At 43.5% G+C, this 22,527-nt stretch overlaps 1 protein-coding gene across 28 annotated transcripts in view; it reads left to right on the top strand.

Annotated features, from left to right (window-relative positions):
- Nucleotides 1-22,527, top strand: part of clasp2 (cytoplasmic linker associated protein 2) — a 278,703-nt gene that overhangs the window by 49,005 nt on the left and 207,171 nt on the right. For all 28 annotated transcript variants that reach the window (XM_078398275.1, XM_078398276.1, XM_078398278.1 and 25 more), the window contains exons 5-6: nt 519-594; nt 14,661-14,755. In XM_078398275.1, the coding sequence (XP_078254401.1) occupies nt 519-594; nt 14,661-14,755 (171 nt within the window). The remainder of the gene's footprint in view (nt 1-518; nt 595-14,660; nt 14,756-22,527) is intronic.

A 22,527-nucleotide genomic window follows, 5' to 3' on the forward strand; every position in this document is an offset into this window, starting at 1 on the left:
CACGTTGGATGCTGGTGTACAGAATTTAAGATTTTCTCACTGCTTCCCGTAAAAAGTTTCAGTCTTGGAGGCTTATGTAATAATTTTAAATGTTAGATCTGACACAAATTCAAAAGTGAACTGTACATTTTTTACTAAATCACATACATATTTAGGTCTAAATCATTCTGCAGAAATTTGGCTACTGGACTGAAGTGTGGGGGTTGTTTTCTGTGATTTCTTTAAGTAATTGTTAAGTAAAAGTAAAGAGTTGTAAATCTGTGGAATTCTCTGCCTCAGAAGGCAGTGGAGGCCAATTCTCTGAATGCATTCAAGAGAGAGCTAGATAGAGTTCTTAAGGATAGCGGAGTCAGGGGGTATGGGGAGAAGGCAGGAACGGGGTACTGATTGAGAATGATCAGCCATGATCACATTGAATGGTGGTGCTGGCTCGAAGGGCTGTATGGCCTACTCCTGCACCTATTGTCTATAATTGCAATGTGATTTGCTCAAAAATAATGCAAACCTTTTTTTTCCAGTTATGGAGCACATTCATTGACATTAAGCAAAATAGTACCACATGTATGCAATCTCCTTGGGGATCCAAATAACCAGGTATTATTTTTTTATTTTTTTTAGCATTTCTTAATAATATAACAAATGGTGTTGTAAATGTACGATATAATTAAGTTATGTGATATTTTTCAGTACAGTTCGTGATGTGCTATTTTTGAGAGCTTCATCTGAAATTGTACGGAAACTTCTCAACTTATGCAATAGGTGACTTGCGTATATTCACACTTATGTTAACAATTCTGTACTCAGTCCCCTGTGCAATTAAGGCAGTTTGTAATCTCCACAACACTGTACGATCATTCGTTTACATCAGAAACATGCCGGCAATACCCAGAAGGCCGTGCGCTGCAGAAAGTGCCCCAATGGCGGGAGGAGCGCCGTTGAGATAGTTAATAATCTCAGTAATTTATTTTGGCAGGGCATGGTAATTCTGATTTACGTAATATCCGTCTAATGTAAAGGTGGACGGAACGTAACCCTTAAGCAAGTCGGGGAGGGCTTGCCTATCTCTGCGAAAAACAAGGATTAATATTGCGCACCAAATATGTTAAAATACAACAGAAACTGATAATGCTGTTGTGTGCTCCGTGTTGTACCAGGAGAAGTGAACGATTCGGTGGCATTTAAACGTCTGTGTTATGTGTGATTTAGACGTTTTTGCATTTATTACGTAGTAATGACACTAATCATTAGTGCTCAGGCTCAATGGAGGAATGTTGCACTGGATACACTGGAATTTAGAAGGTTGAGAGGAGATCTTATCGAAACGTATAAGATTATTAAGGGGTTGGACACGTTAGAGGCAGGAAACATGTTCCCAATGTTGGGGGAGTCCAGAACAAGGGGCCACAGTTTAAGAATAAGGGGTAGGCCAGGGAGGGAGAGGAGCCAGAGGTCGTGGTACATATAGGTACCAACAATATAGGTAGGATAAAGGAAGAGGTCCTGAAAGGAGAATTTAGGGGGCTAGGAAGAGAGTTAAAAAAAAGGACTTCCAAAGCAATAATCTCAGGCTTACTGCCTGTGCCACGCGATAGTGAGAATAGGAATGGAGTGAGGTGGAGGATAAATACGTGGCTGAGGAACTGGTGCAGGGAGCAGGGTTTCAAGTTTCTGGATCATTGGGACCTCTTCTGGGGGAAGTATGACCTGTACAAAAAGGACGGGTTGCATCTGAACCTGAGGGGAACCAATATCCTGGCGGGTAGATTTGCTAAAATAATTGCGGAGACTTTAAACTAGTATGGTTGGGGGGAGGGACTCAAACACAGATAGCTAACAGGCAGTGTGTGAGGCAGGAGGCAGAAAAGGGAAACACTCAGACCCAATATGTAGGAGAGAATGAAGGGAAAAGAAATAAACTGAGAATAAGAAATGATGGGTCCCTTAAATGTGTATATTTTAATGCTAGGAGCATTGTAAGAAAGGTGGATGAGCTTAGAGCCTGGATTGACATCTGGAAGTATGATGTTGTGGCGATCAGTGAAACATGGTTGCAGGAGGGTTGCGATTGGCAATTAAATATTCCAGGATTTCATTGTTTCAGATGTGATAGAATCGGAGGGGCAAGAGGTGGGGGTGTTGCATTGCTTGTCAGGGAGGATATCACAGCAGTGCTTTGGCAGGACAGACTAGAAGGCTCGATTAGGGAGGCTGTTTGGGTGGAACTCAGAAATGAGAAAGGTTTAGCAACACTTATAAGGGTGTATTATAGACAGCCAAATAGGGAACGAGAATTGGAAGAGCAAATATGTAAGGAGATAGCAGATATTAGTAGTAAGCACAGAGTAGTGATTGTGGGTGATTTCAATTTTCCGTATATAGACTGGGAATCACATTCTGTTAAAGGGCTGGATGGTTTGGAGTTTGTAAAATGTGTGCAGGATAGTTTTTTGCAGCAATACGTAAAGGTGCCTACCAGAGAAGGGGCAGTGTTGGACCTCCTGTTAGGAAATGAGATGGGTCAGGTGACAGAGGTATGTGTTGAGGAGCACTTTGGGTCTAGTGATCACAATGCCATTAGTTTCAATATCATTATGGAGAAGGTCAAATCTGGACCAAGGGTTGAGATTTTGGATTGGAGAAAGGCTAATTTTGAGGAGATGAGAAAGGATTTAAAAGGAGTGAAATGGAAATTTTTGTTTTATGAAAAGGATATAATAGAGAAATGGAGGATATTTAAAGGTGAAATTTTGAGAGTACAGAGTCTTTATGTCCCTGTTCGGTGGAAAGGAAAGAATAATAATTTGAAAGAGCCGTGGTTTTCCAGGGAAATTGGACACGGTTCGGAAAAAGAGGGAGATATACAATAAATATAAGCGGCAGGGAGTAAATGAGGTTCTTGAGGAATATAAAGAATGTAAAAGGAATCTTAAGAAGGAAATTAGAAAAGCGAAAAAAAGATATGAGGCTGCTTTGGCAAGTAATGTAAAAGTAAACCCCAAGGGGTTCTACAGATATGTCAATAGCAAAAGGATAGTGAGGGATAAAATTGGTCCATTAGAGAGTCAGAGTGGACAGCTATGTGCTGAGCCGGAAGAAATGGGGGAGATATTAAACAATTTCTTTTCTTCGGTATTTACCGAGGAGAAGGATATTGAATTATGTGAGGTAAGCGAAACAAGTAGAGTAGTGATGGAAATTAGGAGGATTAAAGAAGAGGAGGTACGGACACTTTTGAAAAATATAAAAGTGGATAAGTCTCCAGGTCCTGATAGGATATTCCCTAGGACATTGAGGGAAGTTAGTGCAGAAATAGCAGGGGCTATGACGGAAATATTTCAAACGTCATTAGAAACGGGGATGGTGCCGGAAGATTGGCGCATTGCGCATGTTGTGCCTTTGTTTAAAAAAGGTTCTAAAAGTAAACCTAGCAATTATAGACCTATTAGTTTGACGTCTGTGGTGGGAAAATTAATGGAAAAGATACTTAGGGACAATATATATAATTATTTGGATAATCAAGGCCTGATTAGAAACAGTCAACATGGATTTGTGCCTGGAAGGTCATGTTTGACTAATCGTCTTGAATTTTTTGAAGAGGTTACCAGGGAAATTGATAAGGGCAAGGCTGTGGATGTTGTCTATATGGACTTTAGTAAGGCATTTGACAAGGTTCCACATGGAAGGTTGATTAAGAAGGTTAAATCGTTGGGTATTAATAGTGAGGTTGCAAGATGGATTCAACAATGGCTGAATGGGAGATACCAGAGGGTAACGGTTGACAATTGTATGTCAGGTTGGAGGCCAGTGTCTAGTGGAGTACCCCAAGGATCTGTGTTGGGTCCACTGTTGTTTGTCATTTACATTAATGATCTGGATGATGGTGTGGCAAATTGGATTAGTAAATATGCAGATGATACTAAGATAGGTGGTGTAGTTGATAGTGAGGTAGATTTTCAAAGTCTACAGAGAGACTTGGGCCTTTTAGAAGGGTGGGCTGAAAGATGGCAGATGGAGTTTAATGCTGATAAGTGTGAGGTGCTGCATTTTGGTAGGACAAATCAAAATAGGACGTACAGAGTAAATGGTAGGGAATTGAGGAATGCAGTGGAACAGAGGGATCTGGGAATAACTGTGCATTGTTCCCTGAAGGTGGAATCTCATGTGGATAGGGTGGTGAAGAAGGCGTTTGGTATGCTTGCCTTTATAAATCAGAGCATCGAGTATAGAAGTTGGGATGTAATGTTAAAATTGTACAGGGCATTGGTGAGGCCGAATCTGGAGTATGGTGTGCAGTTCTGGTCGCTAAATTATAGGAAGGATGTCGACAAAATGGAGAGGGTACAGAGGAGATTTACTAGAATGTTGCCTGGGTTTCAGCACTTAGGCTACAGAGAGAGGTTGAACAGGTTGGGTCTTTATTCTTTGGAGCGTAGAAGGTTGAGGGGGGACTTGATAGAGGTTTTTAAAATTTTGAGAGGGACGGACAGAGTTGACGTGGGTAGGCTTTTCCCTTTGAGAGTGGGGAAGATTCCAACAAGGGGACATAGCTTCAGAATTGAGGGACAATTGTTTAGGGGTAACATGAGGGGGAACTTCTTTACTCAGAGGGTGGTGGCTGTATGGAATGGGCTTCCGGTGGAAGTGGTGGAGGCTGGCTCGATTTTATTATTTAAGAGTAAATTGGATAGGTATATGGATAGGAGGGGATTAGAGGGTTATGGTCTGAGTGCAGGTAGATGAGACTAGGTCAGGGAGAATGGTCGGCGTGGACTGGTAGGGCCGGACAGGCCTGTTTCCATGCTGTAGTTGTTATATGTTATATGGTTATTTAGAACTGAGATGAGGAAAAACTTTTTCAGTCAGAGAGTTGTGAATCTGTGGAATTTTCTGCCTCAGAAGGCATTGGAGGCCAATTCTCTGAATGCATTCAAGAGAGAGCTAGATAGAGCTCTTAAGGATAGCGGAGTCAGGGGGTATGGGGAGAAGGCAGGAACAGGGTACTGATGGAGAATGATCAGCCATGATCACATTGAATGGCGGTGCTGGCTCGAAGGGCCGAATGACCTCCTCCTGCACCTATTGTCTAATGCTGTTGGAGTTGTGATGCCCCCCAGTGTGCTCAATAATGTCGCAGAAACCCAAGTACAGTTTTTACCGGAGAGTCTGAGGAATTTAAATGTTGTCTTTGAATCTGGAATATAAAGTTTGTTTAGTACTGATAACTCGGAACCTGACCATTTCCCCCTCCGCCTGCTCCCACCCCTAGTGTTGGCACGTTATGGCTGCGCATGTGATATTTGTAATGAACTTGTTAAGGGTTTATTGCCACCTCTGAAACGTATGATCTTCGCCAGCTAGAGTATTGAGGACATCACTTGCATTTTTCCTCGTAAGAGATACAATCTGAGTTGGACATTTATTGCTGTGGCTTTATCCATAAGAAACCTGTATCTCCTCTCCTTACTTGCTCCGGAAGGGCCTTCCCTTCACAGATGACAATGATTCAAGAAGGTAGAAGGTCTCTACTCATTACTTTATCAAGAGCAATTAGTGACCAGTAATAAATGTTAGCCCCGCTTGGCATTCTTGACCGAGATTTTTGAATGTGAAGTCATGTGTGATGTCTGTTAGAATTTTTGAGGTTGCAATGAGCAGAACACTTGATCATTTATGTTTGGACTTTGAGAACACTTTTGATAAGTTGCTGTCATGAGATAGAGTTCTAGAGAGTCACAGAGTCATATAGCATGGTAACAGGCCCTTCGGCCCAACTTGCCCAGGCCGACCAACATGCCTCATCTACACTAGTCCCACCTGCCTGCATTTAGCCTACATCCTTCTAAACATATCCTGTCCATGTACGTGTCTAAATGTCTTTTAAACATTGTGATAGTACCTGCATCAACTCTCTCCTTTGGAAACTTGTTCCATACACCCACCACTCTTTATGTGAAAAAAAAAGATTGCCCCTCAGGTTTCTATTAAATCTTTACCCCTTCGCCTTAAACCTATATCCTCTGGCTCTTGGTTCCTCTACTCTGGGTAAAAGACTCTGGTCATTTACCCTATCTAATCCTCTCATGATCTTGTACAACTCTAAGATCACCCATCATGCTCCTGCGCTCCAAGGAATAAAGTCCTAGCCTGCTCAACCTCTCCCTATAGCTAGGCCCTTGAGTCCTGGTAACATCTTAGTAAATCCGCTCTGCACCCTTTCCAGCTTAACAACATGTTTCCTATAACAGGATAACCAAAACTGAACAAAATACTCCAAATGTGGTCTCACCAATACGCTGACTGATGAAGGCCAATGTGCCAAAAGTTTTCTTGACCACCCTGTCCACCTGTGATGCCACTTTCAGGTAACTATGAACCTGCACTCCTAGATCCCTCTGCTCTGCAACACTGGCACTGGTCCTGCTATTCACTGTGAAGGTCCTGCCGTAGTTTGACCCTGCAAAATGCAACACAGTGCACTTATCTGTATTAAACTATTAACTATTCCTCAGCCCAACTGATCGTGATCATGCTGACATTTTTGTTAACTTTCTTCATTATCTACGATGCCACCCACTTTCATGCCATCTGCAAACTGGCTAATCATGCCTTGTACATTCGCATCTAGATCGTTAATATAAACAACAAACAGCAGTGGGCCCAGCACTGATCCTTGAAAACACCACAAGTCCACATAGGCATCCAGTCCGAAAAACAAAGTTCCACCATCACCTACTGCTTCCTTCAATTATCTATCCAGTCGGCTAGCTCTCCCTGGATCCCATGTGATCTAACCTTCCAGAGCAGCCGACCAAGCGAAATGTATCAAATGCCTTGCTGAAGGCCATGTAGACATCGTCTACAGCTTTGCCCACATCAATCTTTTTAGTTACCTCCCCAAAAAACTCAATCAAATTCGTGAGACATGATCTAGCATATACAAAACTGTACTGACTCACCCGAATCAGTCCCTTGTATCCAATGTTTATATATCTTATCCCTCGGAATACTATCTAGTAACTTTCCTACCACAGCCATTATACTCACTGGTCTATAGTTCCCAGGCTTTTCCTTGCAATCTTTCTTAAATTCTTAAACTAAATTAAATCTCCTGACATTCCCATGCTACCTGGTGTGGATTGAGGAATGGTTACTGCTGTTTGGGATGCTGTTGGTGGTGGGGTGTTGCAGAAATTGGGGCCCCAGCCATTCGCAGTCTAAATCAGCGACTTGGGTGAAGGTGACAAGGATAATACAACCAAATTGGATGATGATACAAAGATGGATTGCAGTGTTGGCAATGTGAGAAAGCTCATCACCAAGAAGGTAATGAATGGACTGAATTTTCTGTTATTAGACTGTGAAGGTTCATTTGTTGAGCGTACTGAATAAAGTGAATGATAGTCTGCAGATACTAAGGGATTGAAAGGATTTAAAAAAATTATTCCAACGCACTCTTAATTCAATCACAAGGGGGCAGAAGACACTCCTGCCAGATAAAAATAAGGAGAATCCAAAAAGATTTTATAAGTACATTTAGGAGAATAGAATAATGAAGAGAAAATTGGTCAGCTCAGAAACTAATGTGGTCATCCATGTGTGGAGCAAAATGCCAGATTAACTCAGCGGGTCAGGCAGCATCTCTGAAGAACATGGATAGGTGACCTTTCAGGTTGGGTCCCTTCAGACAGACATCCCGACCTGAAACGACACTTATTTATGTTCTCCAGAGATGCTTCCTGACCCACCAGTTACTCCAGCACTTTGTGTCCTTTTTTGTAAACCATCATCTGCAGTTCCGTGTTTCTACATCGATGTGTGGAGGAGATGGGCGTGGTCCTCAATGAGTATTTCTCATCTGTTTCTACCGCAGAGAAAAACATGAAGGATAGGGAACTTGGGACAGTTAATGAAGATGCCTTGAGGATAGTCCATATTATGTTCAAGGAGTTACTGGATGGCCTAAGGTGTATGAAATAGATAAATCTCCAGGGCATCAGCAAATATATCCGAGGACGCTATGAGAAGCCAGAGAAGAAATTGCGGGAGCCCAGGCTGAGATGCATCGTTAGACACGAGTGATCTGCCGATAACTGTAGGTGGCTAATGTTGCGTGTCTATTTATGAAGGACTGCATGGAGAAGCCTGGGGACTATTGACCAGTGAGCCCAACATCTGTGGTTGGTAAATTATTTGATAGACATTGTCTATATGGACTTCAAGGCCTTTGATAAGATTCCGCATGGTGGGTTAGATTGTATGTGATACAGGGAGAATAGGATTCATGGAAGGAAGCAGAGGATGGCAGTGAAAGGTTATTTTTCGAACTAGAGTGTTTCTCGGACACTGGTGCTGAGCCCATTGCTGTTTGTGGTTTATATAATTGATTTGGGTAATAATGTGATTCGTAAGATTGCAGATGACACTAAAGTAGATGGTATCGTGGACAATGAAAATGGTTATCAAAAATTACAGATAAGTATGAGGTGGAACCTATTTGGTTAGTCAAACCAGGGCAGGACCATCATTGAATGGGAGCGCCATGGAGAAAGTTGTAAAGCAGAGATAGCTAGGATAGTTCACTGAAAGTGGTGTCACAAGTAGAGATGGTGGTAAAGAAGTCGTTTGGTACATAGATCTACATCATTGAGTATAAAAGTTGGGATATTATGTTACAGTTGTATGGGATGTTGGTAATACGTTGAATACTGTGTTCAGTTTTGGTCAGTTTAGTTCAGGAAGGGCTAGAATGAGCATGGAAACAGGCCCTTCGCCCAACTTGCCCATGCTGACCTATGTGAAAACGTTTCCCTTCAGATTCCTGTTCAATTTTTCCCCTCTCACCTTAAACATAGAACAGTACAGCACAGGAACGGGTCCTTCGGCCCACAATGTTTATGCCGAACATGATGCCTAGATCTCATTTGCCTGCACATGATCCATACCCCTCTATTCCCTGCACTTCCATGTGCCTATCTAAAAGCTTCTTGAATGCCACTATTGTGTCTGCCTCTAACACCACCCCCACCTCCACGCAATGTGTTTCAGGCCCCCACCACCTTGTATGTAAAAATGAAAACTTGCCCTGCACATTTCCCTTAAACTTTCCCCTTCTCACCTTATAGCTATGCCCTCTGGTATTGGACATTTCCACCCTGGGGAAAAAGGTTCTGACTGTCTACCCTATCTATAACTCTCATAATTTTATATACTTCTATCAAGTCTCCCCTCGACCTCCAATGTTCCAGAGAAAACAATCCAAGTCTATCCAACCTCTCCCTGTAGCTGAAACCCTCTAAATCAGGCAACATTCTGGTAAACCACCTCTGCACCCTCTCCAAAGCCTCCACATCTTTCCTGTAATGGGGGAGATGAATACTGCACTCAATACTCCAAATACGGCCTAACCTTTGAAAATACCTTTAATCAGACTTTATCTTGCACTAAATAACATATCCTTTATCCTGTATCTCTGCACTGGGGACGGCTTGATTGTAAACATGCATAGTCTTTTCATTGACTGGATAGCGGAATAATAAATTAAACTGAACTAAAATTAAACTAAACTAATCAAAGTCCTACATAGCTGCATCTCTTTCCTCAGGACCTATGTCCTCTGGTTCTTGATTCTTCCACTCTGAGTAAAAGACTCTGCGCATCAACTCTTTCTATTCCCCTCGTGATCTTGTACACCTCCATAAGTTCACCCCTCATTTTCCTAATTTCCAAGGAATACAACCCGAGCCTGCCAACCTAAAACTCAGGCCCTCACACTTCAGAACTTCGCAATTGCTATCATCGCTTTTAGCAGCGGAAACTTAGTGAAAGCAATCAATTCTCAAAAATTCCTCAATGTTGGAATTACACTGATGAGCCAAAACATTATGACGACCTGCCTAATATGCTGTTGGTCCTCCGTGTGCCGCCAAAACAGCGCCAACCCGCCGAGGCATGGACTCTACAAGACCCCTGAAGGAGTCCTGTGGTATCTGGCACCAAAACATTAGCAGCAGATCCTTCAAGTCCTGTAAGTTGCGAGGTGGAGCGGCCGTGAATCGGACTTGTCGATGCAGCACATCCCACAGATGCTCAATCGGATTGAGATCTGGAGAATTTGGAAGCCAGGGCAACACCGTGAACACTTCAACATGTTCCTCAAACCATTCCCAAACAGTGTGTGCAGTGTGGCAAGGCGCATTATCCTGCTGAAAGAGGCCACTGCTATCAGGCAATACCATTGCCATGAAGGGGTGTACCTGGTCTTCAACGATGTTTAGGTAGGTGACACGTGTCAAATTGACGTCCACATGAATGGTTATGGGGAGAAGGAGGGAGAATGCCCAGCAGAACATTGCCCAGAGCATCACACTCCCTCCACTGGCTTGTCGTCTTCCCACAGTACATCCTGGTGCTATCACTTCCCCAGGTAAACGGCGCACACGTACACGGCCATCCACGTGATCTAAAAGAAAACGTGACTCATCGGACCAGGCGACCGTCCACTGCTCCAAGATCGAGTTCCGAGGCTCGCGTGTCCAATGTAGGTGCTTTTGACGGTGGACAGGGGTCATCATGGGCACTCTGACCGGTCTGCGGCTACGCAACCCCATACGCAGCAGGGTGCGATGCACTGTGTATTGTGACACATTCCTCCCGTGACCACCATTAAAATTTTCAGTGACTTATGCCACAGTAGACCTTCTGTCGGTTCGGACCAGACGGGATAGCCTTCGTTGCCCTCGCGCATCGATGAGCCTTGGGCACCCAACACCCTGTCGCCAGTGTATGGTTGTCCCTCCTCGGACCTCACCACTACTGACCAGGAGCACCCCACAAGCCTTGCCGTTTCACTGATGCTCTGACCCAGTCGTCTGGCCAAAACAATTTGGCCCTTGTCAACGTCGCTCAGGTCTTTACTTACTCCTGCCCATTTCTTCTGCATCCAACACATCAACTACAAGAACTGGCTGTTCACTTGCTGCCTAATATGTCCCACCCCTTGACAGGTGCCATTGTAACAAGATAATCAATGTTATTCACTTCACCTGTCCGTGGTCATAATGGTTTGGCTCATCGGTGTATATTTCAATCAATTTTAACCCCCCCTGTGAAAATAATGTCAGCATATTTCATTTTGCCTAAGAGTAAAGTATTATCATGAAATTTTGTAGTTCTTTTCACATTCTCAGACTTCTTCATGGACAATTCATTCTTTTGGAAGTATGTTCACATGGTTTGTAATTCAGTGTAGTAGTGCATTTGTGTGCAGCTACTCTCCACAACCAACAAATGAGGCAAATTGTTAGTTACTCCCAGCAAATGAGACAAATTAGCAGTTTATCTCCTGGCAGTGCTCATTAAGAGGTGAATGTTGGCATGGATTTGTTCTTGTTTGAAATAGCAGTGAGGGTTCTTGAATCTGCTACCATAGACAGCCAAGATTATTGTTGCATGAAAGGTAGCATTCCCTGCAATGTCATGCTCCATGCTATTGCAGTGCCGTGTAATATAAATTCATGTCATAGGAGCAGAATTAGGCCATTTGGCCCTTTGAGCCTGTTCTGCCATTCAATCATGGCTGATCTATCTATCCCTCTCAACCCCATTCTCCCTCCATCTCCCCATAACCTTTGAAATCCTTACTAATCAAGGTCCTGTCAATCTCCACTTTAAAAATACCCAAAGACTTGGCCTCCACAGATGGCAATGAATTCCACTGATTCACCACCCCATGACTAAAGAAATTTCTATTCATCTTAATTCTAAAGTTACGTGCTTATATTATGAGGTTGTGCCCTCTAGTCCTCGACTCTCCCACTCGTGGAAACATCCTCTCCATGTCTACTCTATCCAGTCCTTTCACTATTCGGTAAGTTTCAATGAGGCCCCCCCTCATCCTTCTAAACTCCAGCGAGTACAGGCTCAGGCCTATCAAATGCTCATAAGCCTCCTCTGGACCCTCTCCAATGCCAGCATACTCCTCCGAAGGAAGGAGAATATCCCTCCTCATCACAGCTTGGTTTGGGAACAGCTCCATCCAAGACTGCAAGAAATGGCAGAGAATTGTGGACGCAGCCCAGACCATCACACAAACCGACCTCCATTCCATTGACTCGATTTACACTTCATGCTGCCTAGGCAAGGCCACTAGCATAATTAAGGACGAGTCTCACCCCGGTCAATCTCTCTTCTCCCCTCTCCCATCAAGCAAGAGGTGTAAACGTGTGAAACCGCACACCTCCACATTCAAGGACAGTTTCTTCCCAGCTGATATCAGGTAACTGAACCATCCAATCAACAACTAGAGAGCACTCCTGAGCTATTATCTACTTCATTGGAGACCCTCGGACTATCTTTGATCTGACTTTACCGGACTTTATCTCGCACTAAACGTTATTCACGTTATTCAATTTATCCTGTATCTGTACACTGGATGGCTTGATTGTAATCATGTATTGCCTTTCTGCTGACTGGTCAGCACACAACAAAAGCTTTTCACTGTATCTCAGTAAACGTGACAATTAAACTCAAACTCAACTCAAAGTCAGATAAGGGGCCAAAAACTGCTCACAATACTCCAAATGCGGTCTGACCAGTGCCTTCTAAAGCCTCAGCATTATGTCCCTGCTTTTATATTCTAGTCCTCTCTAAATGAATGCTAACGTTGCATTAGTGTTCCTTACTACTGATTCAACTTGCAAATTAACCTTTTGTGAATCCTTCACTGGCACTCCCAAGTCCCTTTTCACCTCCGGTTTTTGAATCCTCTCCCCATTTAGTAAATAGTGTATGCCTTTATTCCTACTACCAAAGTGCATGATTGCACACTTTGCTTCACTATATTCCATCTGCCATTTCTCGGCCCGTTCTCCCAACCTGTGCAATTCGTTCTGCTTCATCTACACTATCTGCCCCTCCATCTATCTTTGTATCATCCGCAAAGTTGGCCACAAAGCCATCAATTCCATCATCTAAATCATTAATACACAACCTGAAAAGTAGCGGATCCAACACCAACCCCAGCCATAAGTCAATGGCCCCAGCCATAAGTCAATAGCAGTCAACCAGAAAAAGCCCCCTTTATTCCCGCTCTTTGCAATCTGCCATTCAGTCAATCTTTTATCCAGGCTAGTATCTTCCCTCCAATATCATGGGCTCTCTGCAGCACCTTGCCAAGACTGCTTAGACAGTACATTGCAAAGACATGATCTCTTTCAGCTATCTGGACTTAGGTAGGAAAAGAACGGGAAAACACCACATTCAAGATTGTAGGAAGGAACCGGGGATGCTGGTTTAAACCGAAGATAGACACAAAAAGCTGGAGTAACTCAGTGGGTCATAGATACATAAATAGATACATAGACAATAGGTGCAGGAGTAGGCCATTCGGCCCTTTGAGCCAGCACCGCCATTCAATGTGATCATGGCTGATCATCCACAATCAGTACCCCGTTCTTGCCTTCTCCCCATACCCCTTGCTTTCGCTAGCCCTAAGAGCTCTATCTAACTCTCTCTTGAATGCATCCAGTGAATCGGCCTCCACTGCCTTCCGAGGCAGAGAATTACACAAATTCACAACTTTCTGTGTAAAAAAGGTTTTCCTCATCTCAGTTCTAAATGGCCTACTCCTTATTCTTAAACTGTGGTCCCTGGTTCTGGACTCCCCCAACATCGGGAATATGTTTCCTGCATAGCATGTCCAATCCCTTAATAATTTTATATGTTTCTATAAGATCCCCTCTCATCCTTCTAAATTCCAGTGAATACAAGCCCAGTCGCTCCATTCTTTCATCATATGGCAGTCCCGCCATCCCGGGAATTAACCTTGTGAACCTACGCTGCACTCCCTCCATAGCAAGAATATCCTCGAATTAGGAGACCAAAACTGCACACAATACTCCAGGTGTGGTCTCACTAGGGCCCTGCACAATTGTAGAAGGACCTCTTTGCTCCTATACTCAACTCCTCTCGTTATGAAGGCCAACATGCCATTAGCTTTCTTCACTGCCTGTTGGACCTGCATGCTTACTTTTAGTGACTGATGTACAAGGACACCAAGGTCTCATTGTACTTCCCCTTTTTCTAACCTGACACCATTCTGATAATCTGCCTTCCTGTTCTCACTACCAAAGTGGATAACCTCACATTTACAGGTATCCACATTATACTGCATCTGCCATGCATCTGCCTACTCACCCATCCTGTCCAAATCACCCTGCATCCTCATAGCATCCTCTTCACACTTCCACCTAGCTTTATGTCATCTCCAAATTTGCTGATGTTACTTTTAATTCCTTCATCTAAATCATTAATGTATATTGTAAATAGCTGCGGTCCCAGCACTGAGTTAGCATGACCTCCTTAAAGTTACCCTTTAAGCCACATGCCATCCTGCCTTTGAAACATATCACTGTTTCTTCAGTTGCTGGACCAAAATGCTGGAATCCATTGTGGGTACATCCACAGGTCATGAAATGCATGGATCAAGAGGTCGGCTCACCACCACATTCTCAGTGGTGACGGCACACTTAAAATGTATCTGCATAAACTTTGTCTCATTGGACTTCAATTTATCGCAATTATTTTTCTAACCCTTGCCCTGCTCCATCCACACTGATTGGAAAATTGTAAGCTTGAAAGGAGTTTTTTCATCACCTCCCCAGGTAAGGGACACAGCCATGAATGCCATGGTGGAGATTTATCGCCATGTTGGGGAGAAGGTCCGAGCCGACCTCAGCAGAAAAGTTCCACAAGCACGGTAAGCCTTTTTTTCAGTAACTTGGTGATTTCAGTCATTTCATAAATTGCATGTTCAGCAGCTTTACAGAATCGTAGAGCGCATGGGGACACCACGGCCACCCTTGGCCAGGCCGACCCAGCACTGGGCTCTTCCCTCAGAGGATTATGATTCTTTGAAAATCTTCACCCTGGAGAATTGTGAAGGTGGCAACATTGAACACATTCTGGTTGGAAATTTTAACAGGCGTTAAAAACACAAGGGAGTTGAAATGTGTGGGGGCGGACAGGAATGTGGTGTAGAGGCCAAGATTCGGTTTGAAACTATTTTATTGGGAGACTAAGCACCTGAGTACTTCTTCCCTTGTTTCTTAAGTTCTTGCGGCTGACAATATGTACACGATTGCATAAAATTAAAATGGTTTATCTAAGTGCCCTTCGTGAGTAGTTTATTAATCTGCCCCTAATTGAAGACAAATATTTGCTTGGAATGCTGTTTCAAGTGAATGCCCTTTTTCCAAGTCCCCATAAATTTCCTTTGGCTATATTTGAGCTCAATTCTTCCCTTCCCTGGCCATACTTTCTAAGCCAACTTCATCTTTATCGCTTGGTTCTCGGCAAGCTACAAGCGGCGGGAGGATCCCGGCAAGTCGTGGCCCCACCCACTGGCCGGTCTGGACTGTCCACCGTGGACAGGAGAATGTGGAGCCGCCCACCGAGGAAAGAGGACCTGCCTGGAAAGGCCGCCTGGCCTGCCAGAAACCGAGGAGTCGCCCGCAGTGGACGGAGGACCCACCTGGTAGATCCGACCTGCCCGCTGCGGACAGAGGACCTGCGCCGCAGACCCCAACCCGCATGGATGGCCCAGCTCGCCATCCATGCATTAGCGGACTGGGAGCCCACCAGAGAGGAAGGAGTCGGACGGAGAGCCGGTAAGCAGGCCGGCTGTGGGAGAGGGTGCACCGCATCAACACTGGAGGCCCTGCAACCAGCCTGGGATACAGCTGGACTGGGTGCTGCTCCAAGAAGCCGAGCACGGACCAGACACGGTCTACAGCGGTGGAGAGGCAGTGGCAGCGGACACAGCTACACTTGGCCAGGCCGACCCTGCAACGCTGCCAGGACAACGGGCCTTCATGATCAGGTGATGATCCCTGCACTTACAACCATATAACCATATAACCATATAACAATTACAGCAAGGAAACAGGCCAGTTTGGCCCTTCTAGTCCATGCCGAACACTTTCTCCGACCTAGTCCCATCTACCTGCTCTCAGACCATAACCCTCCAATCCCTTCCCATCCATATACCTATCTAATTTACTCTTAAATAATAAAATCGAGCCTGCCTCCACCACTTCCACGGGAAGCTCATTCCATACAGCCACCACCCTCTGAGTAAAAAAGTTACCCCTCATGTTACCCCTAAACTTTTGTCCCTTAATTCTGAAGTTATGTCCCCTTGTTTGAATCTTCCCCACTCTCAAAGGGAAAAGCTTACCCACGTCAACTCTGTCCGTCCCTCTTAAAATTTTTAAAACCTCTATCAAGTCCCCCCTTAACCTTCTGCGCTCCAAAGAATAAAGACCCAACCTGTTCAATCTCTCTCTGTAGCTTAAGTGCTGAAACCCAGGCAACATTCTAGTAAATCTCCTCTGTACTCTCTCTATTTTGTTGACATCCTTCCTATAATTTGGCCACCAGAACTGCACACCATATTCCAGATTCGGCCTCACCAATGCCTTGTACAATTTTAACATTACGTCCCAACTTCTATATTCGATGCTCTGATTTATAAAGGCAAGCATACCAAACGCCTTCTTCACCACCCTATCCACATGAGATTCCACCTTCAGGGAACAATGCACAGTTATTCCCAGATCCTTCTGTTCCACTGCATTCCTCAATTCCCTACCATTTACCCTGTACGTCCTATTTTGATTTGTCCTACCAAAATGCAGCACCTCACACTTATCAGCATTAAACTCCATCTGCCATCTTTCAGCCCACCCTTCCAAAAGGCCCAAATCTCTCTGTAGACTTTGAAACTCTACTTCATTACTAACTACACCACCTATCTTAGTATCATCTGCATACTTACTAATCCAATTTGCCACACCATCATCCAGATCATTGATGTAAATGACAAACAACAGCGGACCCAACACAGATGCTTGGGGTACTCCACTAGACACTGGCCTCCAACCTGACATACAGTTGTCAACTATTACCCTCTGGTATCTCCCATTCAGCCATTGTTGAGTCCATCTTGCAACTTCACTATTAATACCCAACGATTTAACCTTCTTAATCAACCTTCCATGTGGAACCTTGTCAAATGCCTTACTGAAGTCCATATAGACAACATCCACAGCCTTGCCCTCATCAATTTCCCTGGTAACCTCTTCAAAAAATTCAAGAAGATTAGTCAAACATGACCTTCCAGGCACAAATCCATGTTGACTGTTCCTAATCAGGCCTTGTTTATCCATATGTTTATATATATTGTCCCTAAGTATCTTTTCCATTAATTTTCCCACCACAGACGTCAAACTAACAGGTCTATAATTGCTAGGTTTACTTTTAGAACCTTTTTTAAACAAGGGCACAACATGCGCAATGCGCCAATCTTCCGGCACCATCCCCGTTTCTAATGACGTTTGAAATATTTCCGTCATAGCCCCTGCTATTTCTGCACTAACTTCCCTCAATGTCCTAGGGAATATCCTGTCAGGACCTGGAGACTTATCCACTTTTATATTTTTTAAAAGTGTCCGTACCTCCTCTTCCAACAACAGGGACTTGTAAATGGCGCCAAACTGTCTCAGTGGTACAACTGCTATACACTTGTACTGTAGCTGAAATGCTTATCTGAGATGTATCTGAGTGCTCATGTATAGTGATACTTGTACAGAACTGTACACCAAAATGAATTTCACTGTACCTCGGTACATGAGACAAATAAATTACCATACAATACCATGTACTCTCATTATATTTGTTTACATTCTGCTGCTTTATTGTAATTCCCCTTTAGATGCTTTGGAACTTTATTATCATGGAGTCATAGAGTTTTACAGCACCTGAACAGTCATCCCCTCAACATTTTCCAAAAGTATATACGTGATTTCAAGGGAATAGTCACAGGAGAATTGGTGCATGCTCTGCGAACTCCCATTCCTGGTGATCACCCATCTACTTTCTGCCTGCACCCTGGATGTGACCACCTCACTATAACTCCTTTCTATGATGCTCTCATTCTCCTGGATGGTACTGAGGTCATTCAGGCTACAGTTCCAATTCTCTCAAGCAGTGAGTGAGGAGCTGCTTTTGAACGCACTGCCCATAGGTTTAGTCCTCGAGGACACAGGAAGTCTCCCTGACTTCCCGCATCCTGTAGGAGCAGACCAATGCCCTAACTGCCAATTTCACTGCACTACTCTAAGACGAACTTGTTAAGGAAAATACCTCAACTTATTTTACTCTCAGCCTCCTGGCCTAACCCTGCAAGCCTTAGCCTCAATACAGCCACAATTACACTTCACCACAACACACAACCTCTCCCAACATGGCTGCTCCCAATATGCCTCTCAATGAGCTAAACAGACAACTCTTTTAAACTTTCCCGCTGCTTCTCTGCTCTGCCTATAGTCTTGAAACTGAAACATTAAAAAAATCTTAGAGTGAAGCAAAGTAATGAATTATTTTGCATTCCTGGCTGATATTGGAATAGTGATTTTTTTGGTGAGGGATTCCTGATCGAATCAAGCCTCGTGTTGTCTAGTCCCAGTTGCAATATGTGGCTATACCATTTTTTTTTACCAAGAAACAATGATTAACCAGCATATGGCGAGGCTGATTAGGGATAGTCAGCATAGCTTTGTGCTTGGGAAATCGTGTCTCACAAATCAATGTATTTTGAAGAGGTCACCTAGAGGATTGATGAGTAGAGGGAAGTGGATGCTGTCTGTATGGACTTAGTATTGTCTTTGACAAGGTCCTGCATGGTAGGCTAGTCTGTAAAGCCAAATTGCAAGGAATACAATAGAAGCTGGGCAATTGGATTCAAAATTGGCTTGGAGGAAGTACTCAAGAAAGAGATTGAGAACTTAGTAAAGCAGTGTCATGCTAACAACCTCTTCCTCAATGTCAGAGCCCCGCCATTCAATGTGTAGATCCTGCCCATGATAGACTTCCCAAAATGCAACACCTCATTTCTCTGTATTAAATTGCATCAACTATTCCTCGGCCCATCTGGCCAATCGATTAAGATCCTGCTGCAATTTTTCACAACCATCTTCATGATCTGCAAAACCACCCACTTTTGTATCATTTGCAAACTTGCTATTCTTGCTATGTATGTTCTCATCCAAATCATTGATAGAGATAACAAGCAGTAACGGGCCCAGCACCGAACCCTGAAGCACACCACTAGTCACAGACCTCCAGTCCGAGAAGCAACCTTCTGCCATCACCCTCTGCTTCCTTCAATGAAGCCAGTTTTCTATCTATTCAGCTATCTCTCCTTGGATTCCATGCGATCTAACCTTCCAGAGCAGCCTACCGTGTAGAACCTTGAATAAGTCCACATATACAACATCTACAGCTCTGTCCTCATCGACCATTTTGATCACATCTTCAAAAAAAACTCAATCAGATTTGTGAGACACGACCTCCCATGAACAAACCCATGCTGACGATCCCTAACCAGCCCTTTTCCGTCTAAATGCCTGTATATCCTATCCCTCAGAATACTCTCTAGTAACTTTCCAACTACAGATGTTAAGCTCACTGGCCTATAGTTCCCAGCATTTTCTCTGTAGCCCTTCTTGAATAGAGGCACAACATATGCCACCCTCCAGTCTTCCGGCACCTCTCCTGTATTATAGACGGCTCATAAATTTCAACAACAGCTCCTGCAATTTCCTCTCTAGTTTCCCACAATGTCCTCAGATATATCCGATCAGGCCCTGGAGATTTGTCTACCTTCATACACTTTTAAGAACATCCCACTTGACTGATGTTCTTTTCCCCTGAAACAACCTGCCCCAATCAACTTGAGCGACCTGCCCCAATCATCTTCTCTCATACCCTCAAAGTTGGCCTTACCCCAAATTAGCATTTTAATATGTGGGCCATCTCTGTCTCTATCCATAACTATCTTAAACCTCATCGAACAATGATCATTGATCCCAAAAGGCACCTTCACGAACACTTCATTCTCTTGCCCTTCCCAATTTCCCAAGACTACATCAAGTGTTGCCCTCTCAATGTTTACATATTGCCGTAGAGAACTCTCCTGAACACCTTTGAGAAATTGCACCCCATCTAAACTTTCAAACTATGAATTTCCCGGTCAATATCCCGTGCCTGATCGAATATATCCGAGGAAATTGGGGGAAACCAGAGAGGAAATTGCAGAGCCCTGGTTTAAAGTGGGAGGGGAAAGATATAATAGGAATCTGAAGGGCAACAATTTCACACCAAGGGTGGTGGGTATATGGAAAGAACTTCCAGAATAGGTAGTTGAGGCAGAAACCATAACAGTATGTAAAAGACATTTGGACAGGTACATGGATAGGAAAGGTTGAGTGGGATATGGGCCAAACGTGGGCAGGTTGGACGTGTGTTGATGGGGAATCTTGGTTGGCATGGGCAACCTGGACCTAAGGGCCTGTTTCCGTACTGTATGATTCTATGATTCTGTCTCTATATTTGTCTAAATGTTTAATTGTATCCACTTTTATTGCTTCCTCTGACAGCTCATTGCAGATATGGCAAATGAAAAAGTTGCCCCTGACATCCCACTCAAATCTCTTCCCTCTCACCTTGAGCCCACCATACCCTCTAGTTTTAGAATCATCTATTATTTCTCCCCTCTCCTTTACTCTCTCTACACCAACGACTGCACCTCCACCAACGCCTCTGTCAAGCTTCTCATGTTTGCGGATGACACAACCCTGATTGGACTGATCCAGGATGGAAAGGAATCTGCCTACAGACAGGAAGTGACACAGCTGGCGTCCTGGTGCCATCGCAACAACCTGGAGCTCAATGCTCTTAAGACAATGGAACTGATTGTAGACTTTAGGAGAGCTCCCCCTCCCCTCCCCCCACTCACCATCAACAACACCACAGTCACATCTGTGGAGTCATTTAAGTTCCTTGAAACCATCATCACCAGGGACCTTCAATGGGGGGCCACCATCGACTCCACAGTCAAAAAGGCCCAACAGAGGATATACTTCCTGCAGCAGCTGAAGAAACACAATCTGCCACAGACAATGATGGTCCAATTCTATACTGCCATCGTAGAGTCTGTCCTCACCTTCTCCATCATGGTCTGGTTTGGCTCAACCACCAAGCACGACATCCGGAGGCTGCAACTATTTGTTCGATCAGCTGAGAAGGTTGTTGGCTGCAACCTTCCCCCCATTGAAGAACTGTACACTGCAAGGGCCAGGAAGCGAGTGGGTGAGATCATCTCTGACCCCTCTCACCCAGGTCACAAACTCTTTGAAGCACTTCACTCTTGAAGGCGACTCCGGACTGTCAAAGCAGCCACAGCCAGACATAAAAACAGCTTTTTTTCCGTGAGTAGTAGCTCTACTCAATAACCAAAAGTCTGAAGTCTCTTTTTGCTCTGATTTATTTCACTCACATGTTTAAACTGTAATGTGTATTCTTAATGTTTTATGCTTTATTCTTAATTGTTTATTGTATGTTCGTGTTGTTACTTGCGAGCGGAGCACCAAGGCAAATTTCTTGTATGTGTACATACTTGGCCAATAAACTTATTCATTCATATTCATCCATTCATTATATTAAAAGACTGAGAGTGTTCTGAGACATCTTTCACCCAGGGGGACAACACACCATTCTTGAGTCAGTTATCGGGGACTGTTTATAAAATGTTTACATATGCTCTTTTAAAATTTAAGTTTATTCAGTTTCTTACATTTTAAAGTTTGACAACATTTGGCTTTACTGATATAAATATCATGGTCTGATCCTCTTTATATAAAATGGCCTGTTTCCCTTTTTTTGGTTAGAATTTTGATGTGAGTGTTTTAGGTGAAATTTGCTGGTTTGCTACGTTTGGTGGCAGTTCACTGCAGAAAATGTGGAAAATGTTCACTGCAGAAAATTTCCATTTCACCAGTTTTCTACATGCATCCTTTTTCTTCTATCCTTTTACCTTTCCATTGGATTGGTGTTAACCTCACTTACAGTGCATTCAGAAAGTATTCAGATCCCTTCACTTTTTCCACATTTTATTACGTTACAACCTTATTTTAAAATGGATTAAATTCTTTTTTTTTAATCATCAATCTACACACAGTACCCCATAATAAAAAAAAACGAAAAACAGGTGTTTAGAAATTTTTGCACAGTAACATAACAAAATGTGGAGGAAATGAGGGGTCTGAATACTTTCTGAATGCACTGTATCTGCAGCCTTATGATCTAAATTTCAATCAGTTCAGTTCTTATTGTTTATGGTAGAAAATTATGTAAAATCTGACTCTTGTGGATTACCATATTGTTTTAGATATAAAATATGCTGTAAAAGTAAGCAAATATTTGTCAACGAACACAATAGTAATGTATTTATTCAGTCTGAAGAAGGGTCTCGACCCGAAACGTCACCCATTCCTTCTCTCCTGAGATGCTGCCTGTCCTGCTGAGTTACTCCAGCATTTTGTGAATAAATACCTTCGATTTGTACCAGCATCTGCAGTTATTTTCTTATATTACAATAGCAATGTAAGTCATGCATCACATTTTGTATTT

The sequence above is a fragment of the Rhinoraja longicauda genome, chromosome 4, assembly GCF_053455715.1.
Source record: "Rhinoraja longicauda isolate Sanriku21f chromosome 4, sRhiLon1.1, whole genome shotgun sequence".
In the NCBI taxonomy this organism is placed as follows: Eukaryota; Metazoa; Chordata; class Chondrichthyes; order Rajiformes; family Arhynchobatidae; genus Rhinoraja; species Rhinoraja longicauda.